The 16,965-nt window shown below is 41.0% G+C and overlaps 3 protein-coding genes across 3 annotated transcripts; 2 read left to right on the forward strand and 1 right to left on the reverse strand.

The window, feature by feature from the left end:
- Nucleotides 1-883: 883 nt before the first annotated feature.
- tpp1 (tripeptidyl peptidase I) lies at nucleotides 884-7,522 on the forward strand. The gene is made up of 13 exons (XM_084012650.1): nucleotides 884-965; nucleotides 1,373-1,447; nucleotides 1,803-1,942; nucleotides 2,186-2,336; nucleotides 2,748-2,869; nucleotides 2,974-3,155; nucleotides 3,272-3,470; nucleotides 3,780-3,968; nucleotides 4,732-4,804; nucleotides 4,896-5,016; nucleotides 5,099-5,260; nucleotides 5,504-5,629; nucleotides 6,029-7,522. The coding sequence occupies exons 1-13, from the start codon at nucleotides 955-957 to the stop codon at nucleotides 6,164-6,166; spliced, it is 1,689 nt and encodes a 562-aa protein (XP_083868776.1). The 5' UTR covers nucleotides 884-954; the 3' UTR covers nucleotides 6,167-7,522.
- On the reverse strand, nucleotides 7,155-11,587 carry yy1a (YY1 transcription factor a). Its single transcript, XM_084012664.1, has 5 exons — nucleotides 10,980-11,587; nucleotides 9,799-9,949; nucleotides 9,383-9,443; nucleotides 9,010-9,168; nucleotides 7,155-8,748 (listed from the first exon to the last, which is right to left on the reverse strand). Exons 1-5 carry the CDS (start codon nucleotides 11,473-11,475, stop codon nucleotides 8,566-8,568), a joined length of 1,050 nt encoding a protein of 349 aa, XP_083868790.1. The 5' UTR covers nucleotides 11,476-11,587; the 3' UTR covers nucleotides 7,155-8,565.
- A 736-nt stretch (nucleotides 11,588-12,323) lies between these two features.
- degs2 (delta(4)-desaturase, sphingolipid 2) lies at nucleotides 12,324-16,961 on the forward strand. The gene is made up of 3 exons (XM_084012665.1): nucleotides 12,324-12,480; nucleotides 14,725-15,467; nucleotides 15,909-16,961. Exons 1-3 carry the CDS (start codon nucleotides 12,345-12,347, stop codon nucleotides 16,050-16,052), a joined length of 1,023 nt encoding a protein of 340 aa, XP_083868791.1. The 5' UTR covers nucleotides 12,324-12,344; the 3' UTR covers nucleotides 16,053-16,961.
- Nucleotides 16,962-16,965: the final 4 nt, after the last annotated feature.

The raw sequence follows: 16,965 nt of genomic DNA on the forward strand, positions 1-16,965 counted from the left end.
AAATAATCTTTAAAAAAAAAAGCCTTGATCATATTGTTAAAAAAAGGTCATGCTATAGCATGTCGAAATTCACGAAAAAGTTAGTCAGAATATATTCATAAAAAAATATTTAAAATGGTTAAAAAGGCATAAAAATCGCTCATCTTGCTTGACGCGCCTAGTCTCAGTGTAGTGAGTCCAAAACAGCCATAAAAAGCCATGGTCAACTTTTTCAGGGAAAAAAAAAGTCATACTATAGCATGTCGAAAAAAAAGTCAAAAATCGACAAAATTCATAAAATGTTGTAAAAATGATGTAAAAGTCCTAACATATGCTTCTATATCGCGTGTCAATCAAAATCTGAGTGTAGTGAGTCCAAAACAGTCATAAAAAGGCTTATTCATGGCAGGCAGGTGGTTGAGTGGTTAGAGTGCATGCCATTTACCCATGTCTGCATATATGCATCAGCTTCAGGTTCGAATCCCGGCTGGAGATCCTAGATAGACAATCTTATGTACAAAATATACATAGTATATTAATTATGCATATATAAATATGGGCTGAATATGTACAGAATGTGTAGCGGAAGGGCAGCAGTGTACAGTGCAACAGTGTACAATACAAGGGGACTAGCTGTTCATTAGCTTGATGGCAGAGGGGAAGAAGCTGTGTTTGTGTCTGGAAGTATTGGCATACAGTGATCTGTAGCGTCTGCCAGATGGGAGGAGTTCAAAGACATGGTATAGCATGTCAAAAAAAGTCCGAAAAAAGTCATAGTTAAGCATGTTGAAAAAAAATCATAAGAAAGTCATAGTAAAGTATGTTGAAAAAAGCAAAATGAATGTGTCGGAATGAGTGTAAACCAAAATGTGAATAACAAAAATCACGTGAAGGCGTGTCACGTGACTGCTGCTTCTATAACACCCTGCTGGACACAACAGCCGAGGAGAGACAAGAGAGCCAGCCGAGGACACGATGAACTCACTGTGAGTGTTTTAAATAAGTTCCTAGTCGTGTGTGCTTTTGTTCAGCGATAACTGGGAATCAAAGTCGAGTAACGATAACTCTAATTTAACCTGACTTGTAAGGTGGCGCGCTTCGTAGTTCTTTTGTTTTCACCGGTTGTATTGACCTATAGTAGCAACCAGCTAACATAGCCGGCTAAAGTGCTCATGCGACGTTAAGGCTACCTATTAACAACGTGTCATTCTGTAATAAATGAAGAGATAGGAAACGGTTTTATGCGTTATTGTCACATTGAGGCTCTGTTGTTGTAACAGTGAGATAAAGCACGGACGGACGTGTTTTAACATGTCCCTGCCATGTTTGTGTTTGTATGAACCTCTGCGTGTGTAAATGTCATCCTACAATGGTTCGTTTCTCCTTCCACCAGGCTGACCTTCTCCATCCCCTTGTTATTCAGCTCGTTGGTCTGGAGTGGGTATCTGGAATATGACCAAGATGTCTTGTGAGCAAATCCACTTTAAGAGCAATTTCCATAAATCTGTCGTTTAATAAATAGGTTTTCTACCTCACCTTATTAAAACCCCTTTTTAAATCAAATTTATTGGCAGCCCACATATGCAGCAAAGACGTGGATATATAAAAAGAGAAATCCTTTCAATATTCTTTATTACTGTGCCTAGAATGTACCTTTTGAGTTGTTGCGAGGGATCTAATACTCCTTGTGGCTTTTGTTTTCAAGCATGATTCCAAATGAAGTCCAAAACTACGGTTCAGATTTGACTATGCTGAACATTTTTGGTCTTTGGGACCTGTGATGAGCTATATATTCAGCTTCACAGTGTTTCCTCTTTCCTTAGGATACCGGACGACTGGACTCATGCAGGTCGGTTGGAGCCCACAGAGAAGCTGGAGTTGACCTTTGCCCTGAAGCAACAAAACACTGACCTGCTGGAGGAAAGACTCAAACTGGTGTCAGATCCTGACTCAGCACAATATGGTCAGGCCATTTCTGATAATTGCCGTTAGTCTTCACATAACCCCAGATATTTAGGATCTAAAACGCATTGTTAGACTTCGATGCTCAATGGAGTTTGTGTCCAGTGTTTTTGTGTATACCGTGCAGCATATTGTAGCAATATGAACTTAAATGCTCTGGCTTGATAGTTTAAAAATACCATTAACCAATAGGGCACAAGCCTTTTTATAATAGGGTGACAGAAGCCTGCTTTGTCCTCCACAGGTAAACATCTCACCCTGGAGCAAGTGTCCTCCCTTGTGCGTCCGTCTGAACTGACCCAGAAAGTGATTCATCACTGGCTGCAGAGTCATGGGATTACAGACTGCGCGACTGTTCGTACTCAGGACTTTCTACAGTGCACCATGACTGCAGAGTAAGCATATCTTTTTAAGCAACATTTGTTCTGCTTACTCAACAGTGATTTTGACACAGTTAAGACACAAAAAGAGAACCTTTTCCACTCAAGTTCCCTCCAAGTGTATTCTATGCGAAGGCCATGTTCCTCTTTCTGTGGTAACTGGTTAAAATCAAAATGACTTTGAGCTGCAGGCTTTCGAAATACACAAATCTAAGGCAAGATTATGGGCTCTACTGGTAACGGTATTTACTTACTGGCAGCAGTTACGCAACTGCATTCATGGGAGTACATACTTGGAGTGCTACCAGTTTTCGATAGAAGCCAATGGAGTTTCTTTAAAAAGCTGGAATTGCATACGTTTGTATGTCCATGATTTGGGAGTAGATTTGTAGACGATTTAGGCTGTGGTTGTTTTTGTGTATTCAGGGTTGCAGAGAAGCTGCTTCCGGGTAGCAAGTTCAACCGTTACATCAGGGACGGTCACTCTCTGGTGAGGTCTTCAGCTCCGTACTCCGTTCATGATGATGTTCACCAGCACCTGGACTTTGGTGAGAACCATTTCTATATCTGTAAAAACTCTGTAATTGCTGTATATTACGGTTATAATCTGTACATCATTGCAGGATGGATGATTGTTTGTGTGTTTCCACAGTCGGAGGGCTTCATCGCCTCCCGCCTAAAGGGCAGGACCTTAGCAAAGCCTCCAACAGAAAGCAGAAGCAATCTAAGGCAGGGGTGCACCTGGGAGTGACTCCCTCCATCCTGAGGGCCCGCTATAATCTCACAGCAACTGATGTGGGAACAGCTCAGAACAACAGCCAGGCTGTAGCTCAGGTGTGGCTCTCTCAGAATATGTTGCTGTTTGGCCTTTTATAAATTAGCTCAGACACCATAATCTCACCAACAACTTGGTGTACTTTCTCACCTTAGCTAGTGGTCTTCTCTTCTAGTTCTTGGAGCAATACTACAGCCCTGCAGACCTGGCAGAGTTCATGGGCATTTATGGCAGGAGCTTCCAGCATCTCTCTCAGGTGGACCGGGTTGTGGGCACTCAGGGAAGAGGAAAAGCTGGTCTGGAGGCCAGTCTGGATGTGGAGTACATCATGAGCACGGGGGCAAACATCTCCACGTGGTTTTTCACCAACCCAGGTCTGTATGAGAGTCAGGGTTCCATCGTGCGTGTGTGGCGAAGTAAAAGAACTTAAAATAGAAAAATAATCTTGATTTTTAATGTACTTTCTTCTCAGTTAAAATAATTATTAGACACTAACCATACATATATGCAGGCCAAGTGTTTACATTTGCAGTAAAAACTATAATATAAGTATGAGGTGTTCACAAGTTAGGAGGTAAAACGGAATAAAGCTAGCAAAAATGTGGCTAATTTTAACACTCTGACCACCTTAATTTAAACCCCATCAATAAAACACGCCCTCTCATTTCCTCATTGTCCTCCAGGTCGTCATGAGTCCCAGGAGCCTTTCCTCCAGTGGATGGTTTTGCTCAGCAACATGTCTGACCTGCCCTGGGTTCACACTATCAGCTATGGAGACGATGAAGACAGTCTATCCACTGCATACATGATGCGCATCAACACAGAGTTCATAAAGGCTGGCGTCAGGGGAATCTCTTTGCTCTTTGCTTCTGGTCAGTAAAGAGGAAACATGCAGAACCCACCCACATGCTTTGTACATTGTTGCACACAGACACTGTAAACAGCATTCCCAAATGACACTTACTCTATATTATGTTGTTGTTTGTCACCTTGGGCTGCTGAAACCTGTCTGCACAACACATTTACCCTCGGGTACATACGAAGAAACCTCACCTAACCTTATGTCAGCAAAATATGACTGATAATGAGCTAAAAGCCTTTGTTTGTCTCTGGTGTTTCATCCTGTTTATCTTCCCAAATGTGATCATTGTCTCAAAGCAACAGTCACATGCAATAACTGCAACCTCTCACTTGTATCTGGTTTAGTTTCCAATGCGTCAGTAGCAAAACAATTTCCTGTGTCAACACAAAAGACAAGGCGTCAACACAAGTTGTGAACTGTCACCTGAATTCTTTGCAACAGAGCTGGTGATGTCACGGTAATGGAACCACCTTAGTCTCTTTGGCAACGTGTCAACTTACTGTGGCTTTGTCCGTTGTAATTGACATCAAATTATCTCACCTGAAACTTGAATACTCCATTGTTGTTTTTTAAATAAACACTCATGGCATGTTGGCTCTGGAAAAAAAGAAAACGGGTTTACACACATCTTTCCACAACTTACAACAGACTTGACACGTCAACTGTCAGGAAGATATGCTGCATGATAACCTGCTACATCATCTTTAGTCTCAGATCTTGTCCAATGAGCATCTCTTACATCATCCCTATCTCTGATCTTGTTTCGTATTCAGGTGACAGTGGTGCAGGCTGCAGACATTTGGGTAAAGGAGAAAACTCCTTCAGGCCAAGTTTTCCTGCATCAAGGTAAAACATTTCAGAAAAACATTTTCTGCATGATATTGGCAAGCACTAAACATCTAACTCACTTTATGCCCTGCCTCCCGTTGTTTTCCAGCCCATATGTGACAACAGTAGGAGGAACCTCATTCAAGAATCCTTTTAAGGTCACATATGAAGTTACAGATTACATCAGTGGAGGAGGCTTCAGCAATGTCTTCAAGATGCCGGACTACCAGGTAATAATGTCACGTCATCGGCTCTTTCAGAGCTTATTGATGACTGTGTCATTTATGCTACTGTGTTTGTGTGTTCCTGTAGGCCAGTGCAGTGGAAGGGTACCTGAAGAATGTGGCAGCAACCCTTCCTCCTCAGTCATATTTCAATACCAGCGGCAGAGCTTATCCGGACATGGCTGCCCTGTCGGATAACTACTGGGTGGTCATCAACAGAGTACCCGTCCCCTGGGTGTCTGGAACCTCGGTAAAATATGGCAAACTTGGTTATACTTCTGAGTGAACACAGCATTGACAGAAAAAACAAATAACCATGCAAAGATTTTCTTAGGAGAAAACTATGGAGAAAACCCAAGTGTACAAAAGCTCTAAGCGGAGCAAGAGACGTACAAATAAAATTGTATTTACAGTAGTTTCAGAAATCATTTTCTCTTTCACTTCATTGTGCTTCATCACATGTTGATTAATCATTGATTGATCTACCTTCCAGGCATCAACCCCTGTGGTTGGAGGCATGCTGTCGCTCATCAATGACCAGCGGCTGCTCAAGGGCCTGCCTTCCCTGGGCTTCCTCAACCCTCGCCTCTACAAGCTCAAAGCACAAGCTTTATTTGATGTAAGTCAAGTTATTACTGTAGTAAAGTCTTTGTGCAGTTGCCCCTTTTATGAGAAACAATATTATGCAGTCAAGACACCACCATGACCTATGACCTCAATGGTAAAACACATAAATGGATACAGAGTCAAATGGAAAATTAGACTTAAGATTTCATGGCAAAACAATGCAAATGACAGAATGTAAACCCATATTCATTGCATAAATTCCTATCCAAATGAACTCAGTTTGCAGCATTGTCACATGAAAAACAATATTTCTAATCATTTTGCTACTTTAAGTTGAAGTAATATGTTTGTTCATTCAGTCATAGTCAAGGCATTGTGTTTGAAGAAAATGGGTGAAACCGTTTGCAACACAGTAGTTGTGGTCTGGTTTCTAAATGTTTTGCGTCTCCAGGTGACCGAAGGCTGTCATCTGAGCTGTCTGGATGAACAGGTTCAAGGTAAAGGTTTTTGTGCTGCACCATCGTGGGATCCCGTTACAGGCTGGGGGACACCAAACTACCCTGCACTGCTGGCTGCCCTAGCGGAGTGAAAACCCACAGTTCACTGGGAAACCACCAGGGTGGCGTCTGCTCTGAGAGCAGGTACTATACACTCATCCAAAGGCAGGACAGTGAAGTGGAGGGAAACACTTTGAAGATTGATGCCTCTGTTTAATTCAATTTTGCTGTTGAACACAACGTCACCCCGGTCTTCAGGAATGTTTTTAGCTGTCATCACTCGCATTTAAGGATATGCTTTAATCTTTTTTATCAGTATATATTTGTTCTCCAAAAAGGCTTAAAACTGTTTCCACAAATATATTTAGGTCAGAGATGTTGGAGGTTTTGGATTGTTACTGCTACACTGCAGTTATTTGTGCCGTTCACTGCATTTTAACTGACCTAGATTTCTCTTTGAATCTCTCGTCCTCACTTACAGGCAGAGTGGTGTCGAGAGTAATCTTATGCCTTACATTCATGCGCTAGATACACAGCAATAGAAAGCATGGTTGCTATGCATAAACAAAACAATACTAAAATACACCTTTGAATAGGTTTTTATTTTAATAGAATGTATTGTCTGATGTCAATCAATAAACTATATACTGGATGCAATTAATTCACCAGATCAGGCAATTGAGCATAATGTGTAATATGCCTATTTTACCACACTACTCTGCAGGGATGAGCTAGGTACTAGACATTGTTTCATTTAATAACAAATTTAAATAAAACGGTGTCATACGTATAAAGAACATAAATTGCATGGGTTAAGATTACCAGGACCTCCTTTAAAACTTGATTTTACTTTGTAGCTGCAGAGCAAACTGCAACAAACCAAACTGATCAAATGCACTGTAATATGTGGGTTAAAAGTGATTCAGCATTGTTGCACTTGTTTTTCACTTTAAAATCCTCAAATCGGATGAGTTTAATGCGAGAGACTGCCTGTGTGGCGTGGTTTTGTGAGTTAATTAGACTAATTTCACTTTGAAATGTAAATTGATTGTTTGACTTTGTGTGAAGGTTGTGCTGCAGTTTGTTTTTTTTTAGAAATGTACCACATGCATATGCAAAAGAAAATGGAATTTAGTTTAAGTAATGAAAATTAAGATGCAGCCCTGAAATTATATTTGTTATACCTGAAGACTTGAATGTACCTGCTAGTGACATTTGATGTTGCACCTGGATCAGAATGACTTTTTTTTTTTTTTTAACGTTCTCTCTGGTCTCTTTTTGCCTGTCGGAGAGAAACAATGAGTTGACAGTGTACTTGAACCAGTGTTAGATAATTTACCAGCTGTAAGGTGCCACTTTCACGCTGCTTAATTTAAATTTAGACATGATTATAAATGTCAAATGTCTACACGCAGCTTGCTGAATAAAAAAAAACATATTTCGTTTCACTTCCTTGTTCTCTCTCCATGTTACCAAACAAGAACATGTAGATTGCTGTACCATTTCAAAGAACTATTGTTCTACTAGTGCAACCTCAAGTATTGAAAACGAGATGCTTGTTGAGCTTCAACAGAACCGTTTCATGCACCATGTTGTCCTGTTGACATTATTCAACTGAGGTTAATATAAATGTGGACCCAGATTTGTTTAAAATGTTACATCCTTATGTAAAATATATAGCAGATCTGAAAAGGACCATTTTCCTATATCTCAGTAAAATCCTTTAGCACTTTATCATTCACATTATGAGCTCCAGAATTTGACTCTCTAAATGTCAAACACTGGAATTTTATTTTAAGTTGAGTTTTAACTTTGAGAGGACAAATGACGCTTTTTGTGTTAGTAGTGCAAGGGGGAGAAACATTTTTAATTGATGATCACTATTGAAAATCACATGGCTAATATCTACTTGATTCTGATATTGTGTTGTACAAAATAAAAATATGCAAAGACCTCCCCCCTCAAAACACACACACACTCACATGAAGGGGAAAAGCAGAGGTAAAACAAACTGTGAAACCCAAGAAGAGCTACAGGGAGAATCTTACTACATACATTACAACAGAGCTTAAGTCAAACAGTGTACAATATGCACACTTTGGGAAAAGTACAAAATTGAAAAGGTGTCATTGCTGAGGATCGATGCAAATTTGACATCTATTGCAAAAACCTTTTGACTTGATAAGGTATAAATATCTTTAGGTGCCGATCCATGAATTAACATCTTCACAAGAAGAAAGCGTAAATTGTTCCATCCAGGTAGCGCCCAAGTAGGGCAGGAGGCAAGAGAGGGTCTCATGAGTTCCTTGTTCAAACCTCCACGAGTTTATCAAAATGTTTGAGAAAAGGTCACTTCTCAAAAACCTTTTATCTAGAGATGAATCAAAAGGGGACTTCTTATTTCATAGCAAAGCAGGCCACGGGACATTAGTTTGTCCATGAGCGGAGATATGGGCCAAGTCCTCCAGTGTATGCTCGCGTCGCCGTCGTTTCACTGGTTGTTTTTGGCTTTGGCGTGTGTGAGGATGTGAGACTTCAGGTTGGTTGACTGGGCAAATTTTTTGTTGCAGCCATCGAAGGGACACACGTACGGGCGGTCTCCAGTGTGAATACGCACATGTGTGCGCAAGTTAAAGTCCAGAGAGAACCGCTTGCCACAGCCCTCAAATGTGCACTGGAGACGAGAGAGATTGAGTTAACGCCACTACACTTCTCTACCCGAGTCAGAGATAAACTGAGTATAGTTTCAATTGCGGGTATTTGAGATGACAACAGCTGTGTATATGATTGTTCATCCACAAAGCCAGCAAGTTTACATATCATCAGTATATATTAAAATATGTTCCTACCACTAATAATGCAAAGTCAAATTATGCAGCTTTCTCTATAAGAGTGAAGAGAAAGCAAGACACGCAGAAAGTAAAAAGGAACTAACCTGGAAAGGTTTCTCTCCTGTGTGTACGAGTTGATGCCTCTTCAGTTTTGAACTCTCAACGAAGGCTTTGCCACACTCTGCACAGACGTGCACACGAGGTCCGTGTGTATGCAAGTGCTTCCTCATGGCCGAGTTGTCCCTGAACATCTTGGTACATCCCTGAACGAGAGACAAACCAAAATGAAGCCAATCACTCAGAACATATTCACTTTACAGTAGAGCTTTAGCCACAGAATGATGTCAGCTCTTCATACCAGTGTAACGAATACATGCATGTTTTCAGTAAGGTAGGGTCCATAATAAAGACATACGGTACAACCCAGTAAACTTCTGGTCATGTATGTTAATCTGTTGTACAGAACAGTGCACTCACTTTGTGTGGACAGGCTATTGTCCTGGGTGCGTCATCTTCTTTTACTTTTCTTGGCTTCATTCTGAAACAGAATATAAGTGGTCACATCAGTACAGACAAGTCAAATTATCAACACTTCTGAAACAGACATACAAAGATTTGTTTACTTAAATACAAACAAACAAATATAATACTCTAGAAAAATATGCATATCGCAGAAAAGAAGCTGAGTGGAATGTGCTGGTCTAACCACCATGAACTACATTACTTCTTTCACTTTTGCACCATCACATTTTTAAATTATGTTCCCTTAACAGTTAGTGAAGCAAACCAATTTCCCCTTTGAAAACTGCTGTATGAGTACAAGCGTTTTATTATGGCCCGCTGAATTTGGCTCCACAGCCTGGGTGAACATTAACGTCAACATGACCACTTACCGTGCAAACTCCGCCAGTTGTTTGGGGTCTGAGAGGTCAATGCCTGGGATGCCTCCAGGAGGAAGCTTCTTCCCAGTCATGTATTCAGAATAATCCGGAGGAGAGTTTTCACCTGCGATTTGCTCCTCATGGTCTATGTCCTTCTTGTCATCTGAATGAGAGGAACAGAGGCATTGATAATGAAAACAATAAAAGAACCAATGGAAAGAATTGATTAAAGCTGGTTAGAGATAGACTTTGCCACAACCCCCCACCCAGGATTTCCTACCACTCTCTGTTACTTATTTTGTACTAACAGAGACATAGGACGGGAAATACAGGTTTTGGCTCAAATGTCTGTTCAACAAACATAAGTTGTAGACAAAATGTGACATGATGCAGTTAAAAAAAAAAAAAAAGATCAGTGTGGAAAACAACAGGAATACATTTTAAAAAATCAATATCTAATGTTTTGCTATAGCGTGATAAGAGGGATATTTTGTCATAACAATAAAAATACTTTCAACAATTTTCCTTTAATTAACTAGCTTTCATTTTGCTGATGACACTGCCATGTTTACAAACATAGCTATACAAATATCTAAAAATGTGATTTAAAAATATCCGAAGAATACAAAGTTTGTTTTATTTTAGGAAGTTGTCACCGTTTAAACCATACAATGGTTCATATAGCTACCAGGAACACAACATAACATCATAACACGTCTAAATTAAATACTCCTTTCAATGGCTGATATCCAGCTCTAGCAAAGATGCAAACTCAGTTCATATCATATGACATGAACATAATAACGCGTGTTCAAAGACTCGGAAGTGTAATGTATGAGGGGTTCCTGAAGGCACCACCGCCGCGACAGTTGAACTGCGCCACAGAGGCCTAGCGGAGCCAGCTGCACTAGCTCCCACTCTCGCCGCCATATTCGTCGGCTAAATAAACGCCATTTTTTCGGGCCGCCATACTTTCTAGACCGGGGAAATATGGCGGCGCCCATCGACACACAAAACATGGCTTCCCATAAAAACAAAAACATTTCAAATGGATTTTAAGTGACTCAAAGTTGGGAAATAGTTTCTACTTTAGCGGAGGACAAGGCCCCAACTGGGCCCAGTCACACGGCACACACGCTGAGAACAAAGCGAGGGGGCATCTTGAAATAATTCACTCAGGACTCTGAACTTACCCGATGCCCACATAGTCACTGAAAACTCCCCCTCCAACGTCTTTATCTGGACCTGCTTCTGTTCCCATTTTCTGCCCATTTCTCCCCCGCCCAGGTAGCTCTTTTTGCCTGCTTTCTTTCCGCTTCCAGCCCTCTTCATCCGGCCTGTCGAGCTTCTCCCACCGACAGTAACGAGAGTCTGTTCGATATAGTCCTCCTCAACGGCAGGCACTGGGATGAGGATTTGGTCCTCATAACCGTCGTCCGTGTGCATTTCAGAGTCATCCTCGCCCACAACCTCTTCTCTTGTTTGCACCAAAATCACCTCTTGATGCGAGTGAATCGAATGTGGATCATCCACGTCAAGAGGCTGTAAGGCGATCATCGGCTGGTGTTCCCCGTCGTCTCCAACAACTGTTGTCTCGATTGTCTCTACTTCGATTTCATGCAGTTCCACTATTTCGGCTGGCATTTCTGACCCGTCCGTTTCTATGTAGAGAGTGTCCCCCGACGCCATGATGAATGTTGTATTTCCTCCTGCTTATATGCTATTTTTACACTCTCTCTTTTCTTCCTATCTAAACTCAGCCTTCCTCCTCCCTCTCCTACAACAACTCTATACTACTGTACTCTCGTCGCCACAACGCTCCAGTTCTGAGGTCTCGCGTGACTTAGACCAAAGAAGTCCCGTTCAAATGTGAAAATCGAACCTCCAGCGTCCTATTTGTTACATCTTGTGCATAAAGATATTAGTACAAATATGTAGCCTGTGTTATCTATTATATATAGGAAAAATAAAACATGTTGTAATAGTCATATTTACAATAGCCTAATATGTAATGTAATATTAATAGGCTATATGATAATGTCTAGCAAATGGGAACGAAATATACCCGTCTAGTTATTTTCATTATTGATTGATATGCCGACTGACCTATTTGTTTGTTTGTTTGTTTGAATAATAGCTTTTAATTACAAATGATAATTTCCCAGTGATCAGGTGACACATTCCAATTAGTGGTTTTATCGGAACAACAGTCCAAACCCCAAACATGTCAAACTTACAATAATATAAAGAGAAAAGCAGCAAATTCTCACACTTCAGAGGCTGGAACCAGCAACTACTTCGCAATTGTGCCTGAAATAATCAAATAGATCCACCAATACTCACTGCATGATTTAAGGGTGCAACTACATTTCTTGAAATTAATGAATACAAGATATATATATATATATATATATATATATATATATATATATATATATATATATATATATATATATATATATATGAAGTCCGTCCCTCTGCTCCGGGGAGGAGTTTGTCATCACACCTGCAGCCCGCAACCAGTGTAAGTGGGTGTGACTCGATACTGCGAAGGTTTGATGACACACATAACGCCACGGAGCCGGGTAGTCTCAGACATAGAGAGGATAATCATGGGGAAGACAGGTGGAAGGGGCGACTTTGAATGGGTCTACAATGATCAGCCGCACACCTCGAGAAGGAAAGAAATTCTAGGTAAGAAATTACAAAACTTTATCAACACTGAGAAGTGTGCAGACTTAAATTCCTGGTTAATTTGTGAAGCCTAATAAGTGTAGCCTAAGTTGTTTCGTAGCCGGTTCAACCTGTTTACTCTTGCTTTACGAGCTATCACTTCACAATGGACGCAGGGCAAACGTAGACACGGACCAGATACACCACAAGTTGAGTCATTCATTTTTGTTGTGGTGTTGATAGAAGTTACACAATTCTCTTCAAGCTGCAATCGAAATATTATTTCCAACTCCCCTTTGAACTGCAGCTCTCAAACAGCATTACATAGAAGTTAAGTGCAATATCATTTCAGTTAAAATTTAAAATAATATTTTAAAGCATATTATACTTAACTCACATGTCTGTCTCAGTTAACTTAAACGTTGACACTTTAGTTACAAGATTTTTCATACGAAACCACTTGGTCACCAATGGTGGAGAAAGCAAAAGGCATAAAACTCACATAAAGTTAAAAAACACATTTAAGTTAGTTTGAAAACCTTACCGGAGGCTATCACCTGTTCTTTTATTTTATCTGTCATCCATTTCTTTCTGACTTCTAACCGCATATTCATAGCAGGTGCAGTTGACAATGCCCCATGGCTTGTAACAAGACACATTCCCTGCTCGTGACAAAAACAGACACACTGCTATGCATGAAGTGAGAAGAAAAGCCTTGTGAGAGTCGGAGGGATCTGGGAGGATCGCTAAAAGAGTGACCTTTACAACCTTCATCCCTTAAACCATGCCTGTTGTCAATAGTTAAACGTTTGTCCAACAGGCTATGACTCTTATTATTTCCTTACCTTTTAAATCAAATCCGTATCAAGAGCAGCCAGCGTTGGGAAGCTGATCTAGTATGTAGTTTGATTTAGAAACAGTTTAGATGAACAAGATGTAAACCTGTTGAGGTACATTTGATCCTATAGCTTTGTCCGCCAGTCTCACGGTTGCTCTGGTGTGAAAGAAGCACATCTAGAAGGTGATGGGCTGTTTGACAGCGCTGGCCTTGAATTATTAAGTGTTTTTCTTTTAATTATCCCCTGCCCTGCCCTGATGAGAGAGGCAGAGGGATGTGAGCATTAGAGGCACTTTGACCTGTAGAGTACAGTTGAATCTGAATTCATTTTCAGTAGTTTAAGGCTAAGAACAGTATGTGTCCATAAATTAAATTACTTTTCTCTCTGTAACATGGTCACATTTGAATCCAGTAATGGCTATACAGTATGTTCTGTGCGTTGGCTTTAAGCAGTTCAAACAGTCTTTTATGATGTCTGGTTATTGATTCAACTTGCCCTGTGGGTGGGCAACACTTGAAGATAGCCTACATGGCTACAAATACCATGAGCCACTGGAATTCAAATCATACAGTAGATTATACAGGTATATAGGACCTGTTTCTAGATTAATTTTTGATTTAGAATTGGTATCTGTAGGATAGGAAACTCCTATTGGTTAAACATTTACACAATACGGAGGGTTCGGCCAGTAGAGGAAAGACATACATGCAGTGAAACCCTTGTAGTTACCAGCGTCAGCTCAATTTGCATAGGGGCATTACACAAGTGAGCTAAAAGCAAAGAAGGTGGCCAGATTTGCATGAGCAGTTGACCAGTGGTGCATCGCTATCTTTCAGCTAATGCATGATGGGATATTCTCCATAACCCCCGTGATCCTGAAGTTTGGCTTTAGGTGTGGCCAGTGTAAGAAACCAGAACCTGTATGTCCTAATGAGTCTATTATTACTGTAAATGAACTAAACCTGTCTCTTTTAGTAACGTGTTTTTAACCGCTCCCTTGTATATCAGACAGTTTTTTTTGTTGTCCCTCAGCAAAACAACACCTCTGCCAATTAAAAAAATACTTTTGTCAGCAGGCCCTTCCCAGGAGAAGGGCTCGTACCATACAGCATGCTCAACTGAGTTCTCGGGATACACAGCGTCTCAGCAATAAGTTGAGAGCAAGCTGCTTAACAGCTTTCCCTGCTGGATTCGGGACAAATATTTAACTTTCTTTACATCCTACATAATTATAAAAAAAATAATGAGTCAGTTATTTTATCCATTTAATCCATTATTTACTCCCCCCCCCCCCCCCATTTGGATCCTTTTCAACTCCCTACCTTTAATATACTTCTGCTCTTTCTACTTCCTTTTCTTTCCTACAATCACCTAATCGCTGTCCACGCCCCTTTTCATCACTTTCCCTGTCTGCTTCTCTCCTTAGCCAAATATCCAGAGATCAAGTCTCTGATGGGTCCGGATCCCCAGCTGAAGTGGGTGGTATCAGGCATGGTCCTGACCCAGCTCCTGGCCTGCTACCTGGTCCACGACCTCTCCTGGAAGTGGATCTTCTTCTGGGCTTACGCCTTCGGAGGCTGCATTAACCACTCCTTGACTCTGGCCATCCACGACATATCTCACAACGTGGCCTTTGGCAACAAGCTGGCAAAGTGGAACCGCTGGTTTGCCATTTGGGCCAACCTGCCCATTGGGTTGCCTTACTCCGCCTCCTTTAAGAAGTACCACATCGACCACCATCGGTACCTCGGTGGGGACCAGCTGGATGTTGACATCCCTACAGACATTGAGGGATGGTTCTTCTGCACCCCGGCCAGGAAGGTCCTCTGGCTCTTCCTCCAGCCCTTCTTCTACGCTCTTCGCCCATTGCTGGTCAACCCTAAACCAGTGGGACAGCTGGAGATCCTTAACGCAGCCGTTCAGCTCACAGTTGACTTGATTATCTACTATCTATGGGGGGTGAAGCCCATTGTTTACCTCATTGCAGGGTCTATCCTGTGTATGGGACTGCATCCTATCTCTGGACATTTCATAGCTGAACATTACATGTTCCTCAAGGGACACGAGACATACTCTTACTATGGATCACTGAACCTGATCACCTTCAATGTTGGGTATCACATGGAGCACCATGACTTCCCAAGCATACCTGGCAGTAAACTACCTCAGGTGAGATTGTGCTATTGTGATAAATCATGACCTCAATTTCTAGAGGTAAACTCTGGACTCGAGTCACTTTTTCAGGCTGTGAGGGATGTTGGTGCGGGCAGATAAGACGGGCCTCTCCTCTCTTTCAGTATCTAAAGACAAAAGTATCGGCAAGTGCCACATGTCACATTTTTTCTATCGACTGCAAATATTTATCAGACAAAAGGCCGGGCTTTGTAACTGATTAACTGCACCACCAGAGCTTGGAACCTGCTTTTTGACATAGCAGACAACTGCTTTTATTAAACAGCTTTTTTAAATATCAAGTATATATATTTATAATATAATATGAGATGGAGAGAAAGAGTCTAACTTTATTAGTTTTGCTTTATATATTGTATGTATGTATATATGTTTCATTCTGCTCTCATTCTCATGTTATGTATTTTTTTGTATTCGCAGGTCAAGCAAATTGCAGCAGAGTATTACGACTCGCTGCCTCAACACACTTCCTGGATCCGGGTCTTATGGGACTTTGTGTTTGACGACAGCATCGGCCCGTACGCTAGAATCAAGCGGGAGTACAAGCTAAGCAAGCAGGGATGAATCTGTCGTTATATGTATTGGACCACTATTAATATGTCACTACAACTAAATGTGTTTTTCCGCCCATGTAGCGTGTGCTTGTCATGTTTGTAAGCGTTCCAACATCTTAAATCAGTCCTGTACTTGGATAACTTTGTCAGTTGCATTCATTCACTGTGCACAGAAAAGAGAAGATCATTTAAATAAAGCTAATTGGTGTCCTTACCCCACTATTCATTCATGCCTTGATTCAATAAACAGACGGCTCGTCATCGTGATACGGCGACGACACTTCCTTGTATTCAAAAGGCACCGAGTAATGCAAAATTATGGAAAAAAGCTCATATCTAATTTCTGTAGAACAAAGGACACACATATTTCTCAAGAGGTTTTGGAGAGATGGCTGCAAGCATTAACTGGATGTGTTCCTTATTTGTGAACGTGAGAATCCTCTCGGATTACAGAACAGTGCCGAGGGGGAAAATAAGCATTGAAACGTACCTTTCAGTTAGAAGAGTTTTTTTCTTCAGTAAGTCCCATTCTGCTTGTTCGCAGCTCCATCGTGCTGTTAACGGTCTGATTAGTTCTACAAGCAGTGGACAAAATAACAGAAACACTTTATAATGATAAATGTAGATAATTCACGCTTGTAGTGTCAGAATGTTTGGTTTCTCAGGTGCTGGATTAAAATCAGTCGTCATTTCATGTTACTCAGAAAGTCTCTTTGAGCGTCAGTGTTAGTGAGGTGCTTCTTTGACCACTAGTCCTTCACAAACTACAGTTTGGACGTATGAATTGAACAGTTTTCCCAAACGGCATGCCGTTTCTGTTATCTTGTCCACCCACTTGTATGTACAAATTAATCTATGTGTTGTGATTGATGAACATGATCTTTTTTGTTTGTATTTAAATGACTGTACCATATATAAAACAG

The sequence above is a fragment of the Eutrigla gurnardus genome (genome assembly GCF_963514095.1).
Source record: "Eutrigla gurnardus genome assembly, chromosome: 7".
Taxonomy (NCBI): Eukaryota; Metazoa; Chordata; class Actinopteri; order Perciformes; family Triglidae; genus Eutrigla; species Eutrigla gurnardus.

Excerpts from the sequence above, each read along its gene's own strand:
- yy1a (XM_084012664.1), bottom strand. The coding sequence starts at position 11,475 with ATGGCGTCGGGGGACACTCTCTACATAGAAACGGACGGGTCAGAAATG. Across the intron at positions 9,950-10,979 it reads AGTGACTATGTGGGCATCGG|ATGACAAGAAGGACATAGAC; the intron begins GTAAGTTCAGAG and ends CCTCTCATTCAG. Across the intron at positions 9,444-9,798 it reads CAACTGGCGGAGTTTGCACG|AATGAAGCCAAGAAAAGTAA; the intron begins GTAAGTGGTCAT and ends ATTCTGTTTCAG.
- degs2 (XM_084012665.1), top strand. The coding sequence starts at position 12,345 with ATGACACACATAACGCCACGGAGCCGGGTAGTCTCAGACATAGAGAGG. Across the intron at positions 12,481-14,724 it reads GAGAAGGAAAGAAATTCTAG|CCAAATATCCAGAGATCAAG; the intron begins GTAAGAAATTAC and ends TTCTCTCCTTAG. Across the intron at positions 15,468-15,908 it reads CTGGCAGTAAACTACCTCAG|GTCAAGCAAATTGCAGCAGA; the intron begins GTGAGATTGTGC and ends TTGTATTCGCAG.
- tpp1 (XM_084012650.1), top strand. Across the intron at positions 1,448-1,802 it reads GAATATGACCAAGATGTCTT|GATACCGGACGACTGGACTC; the intron begins GTGAGCAAATCC and ends CTCTTTCCTTAG. Across the intron at positions 3,471-3,779 it reads GTGGTTTTTCACCAACCCAG|GTCGTCATGAGTCCCAGGAG; the intron begins GTCTGTATGAGA and ends ATTGTCCTCCAG.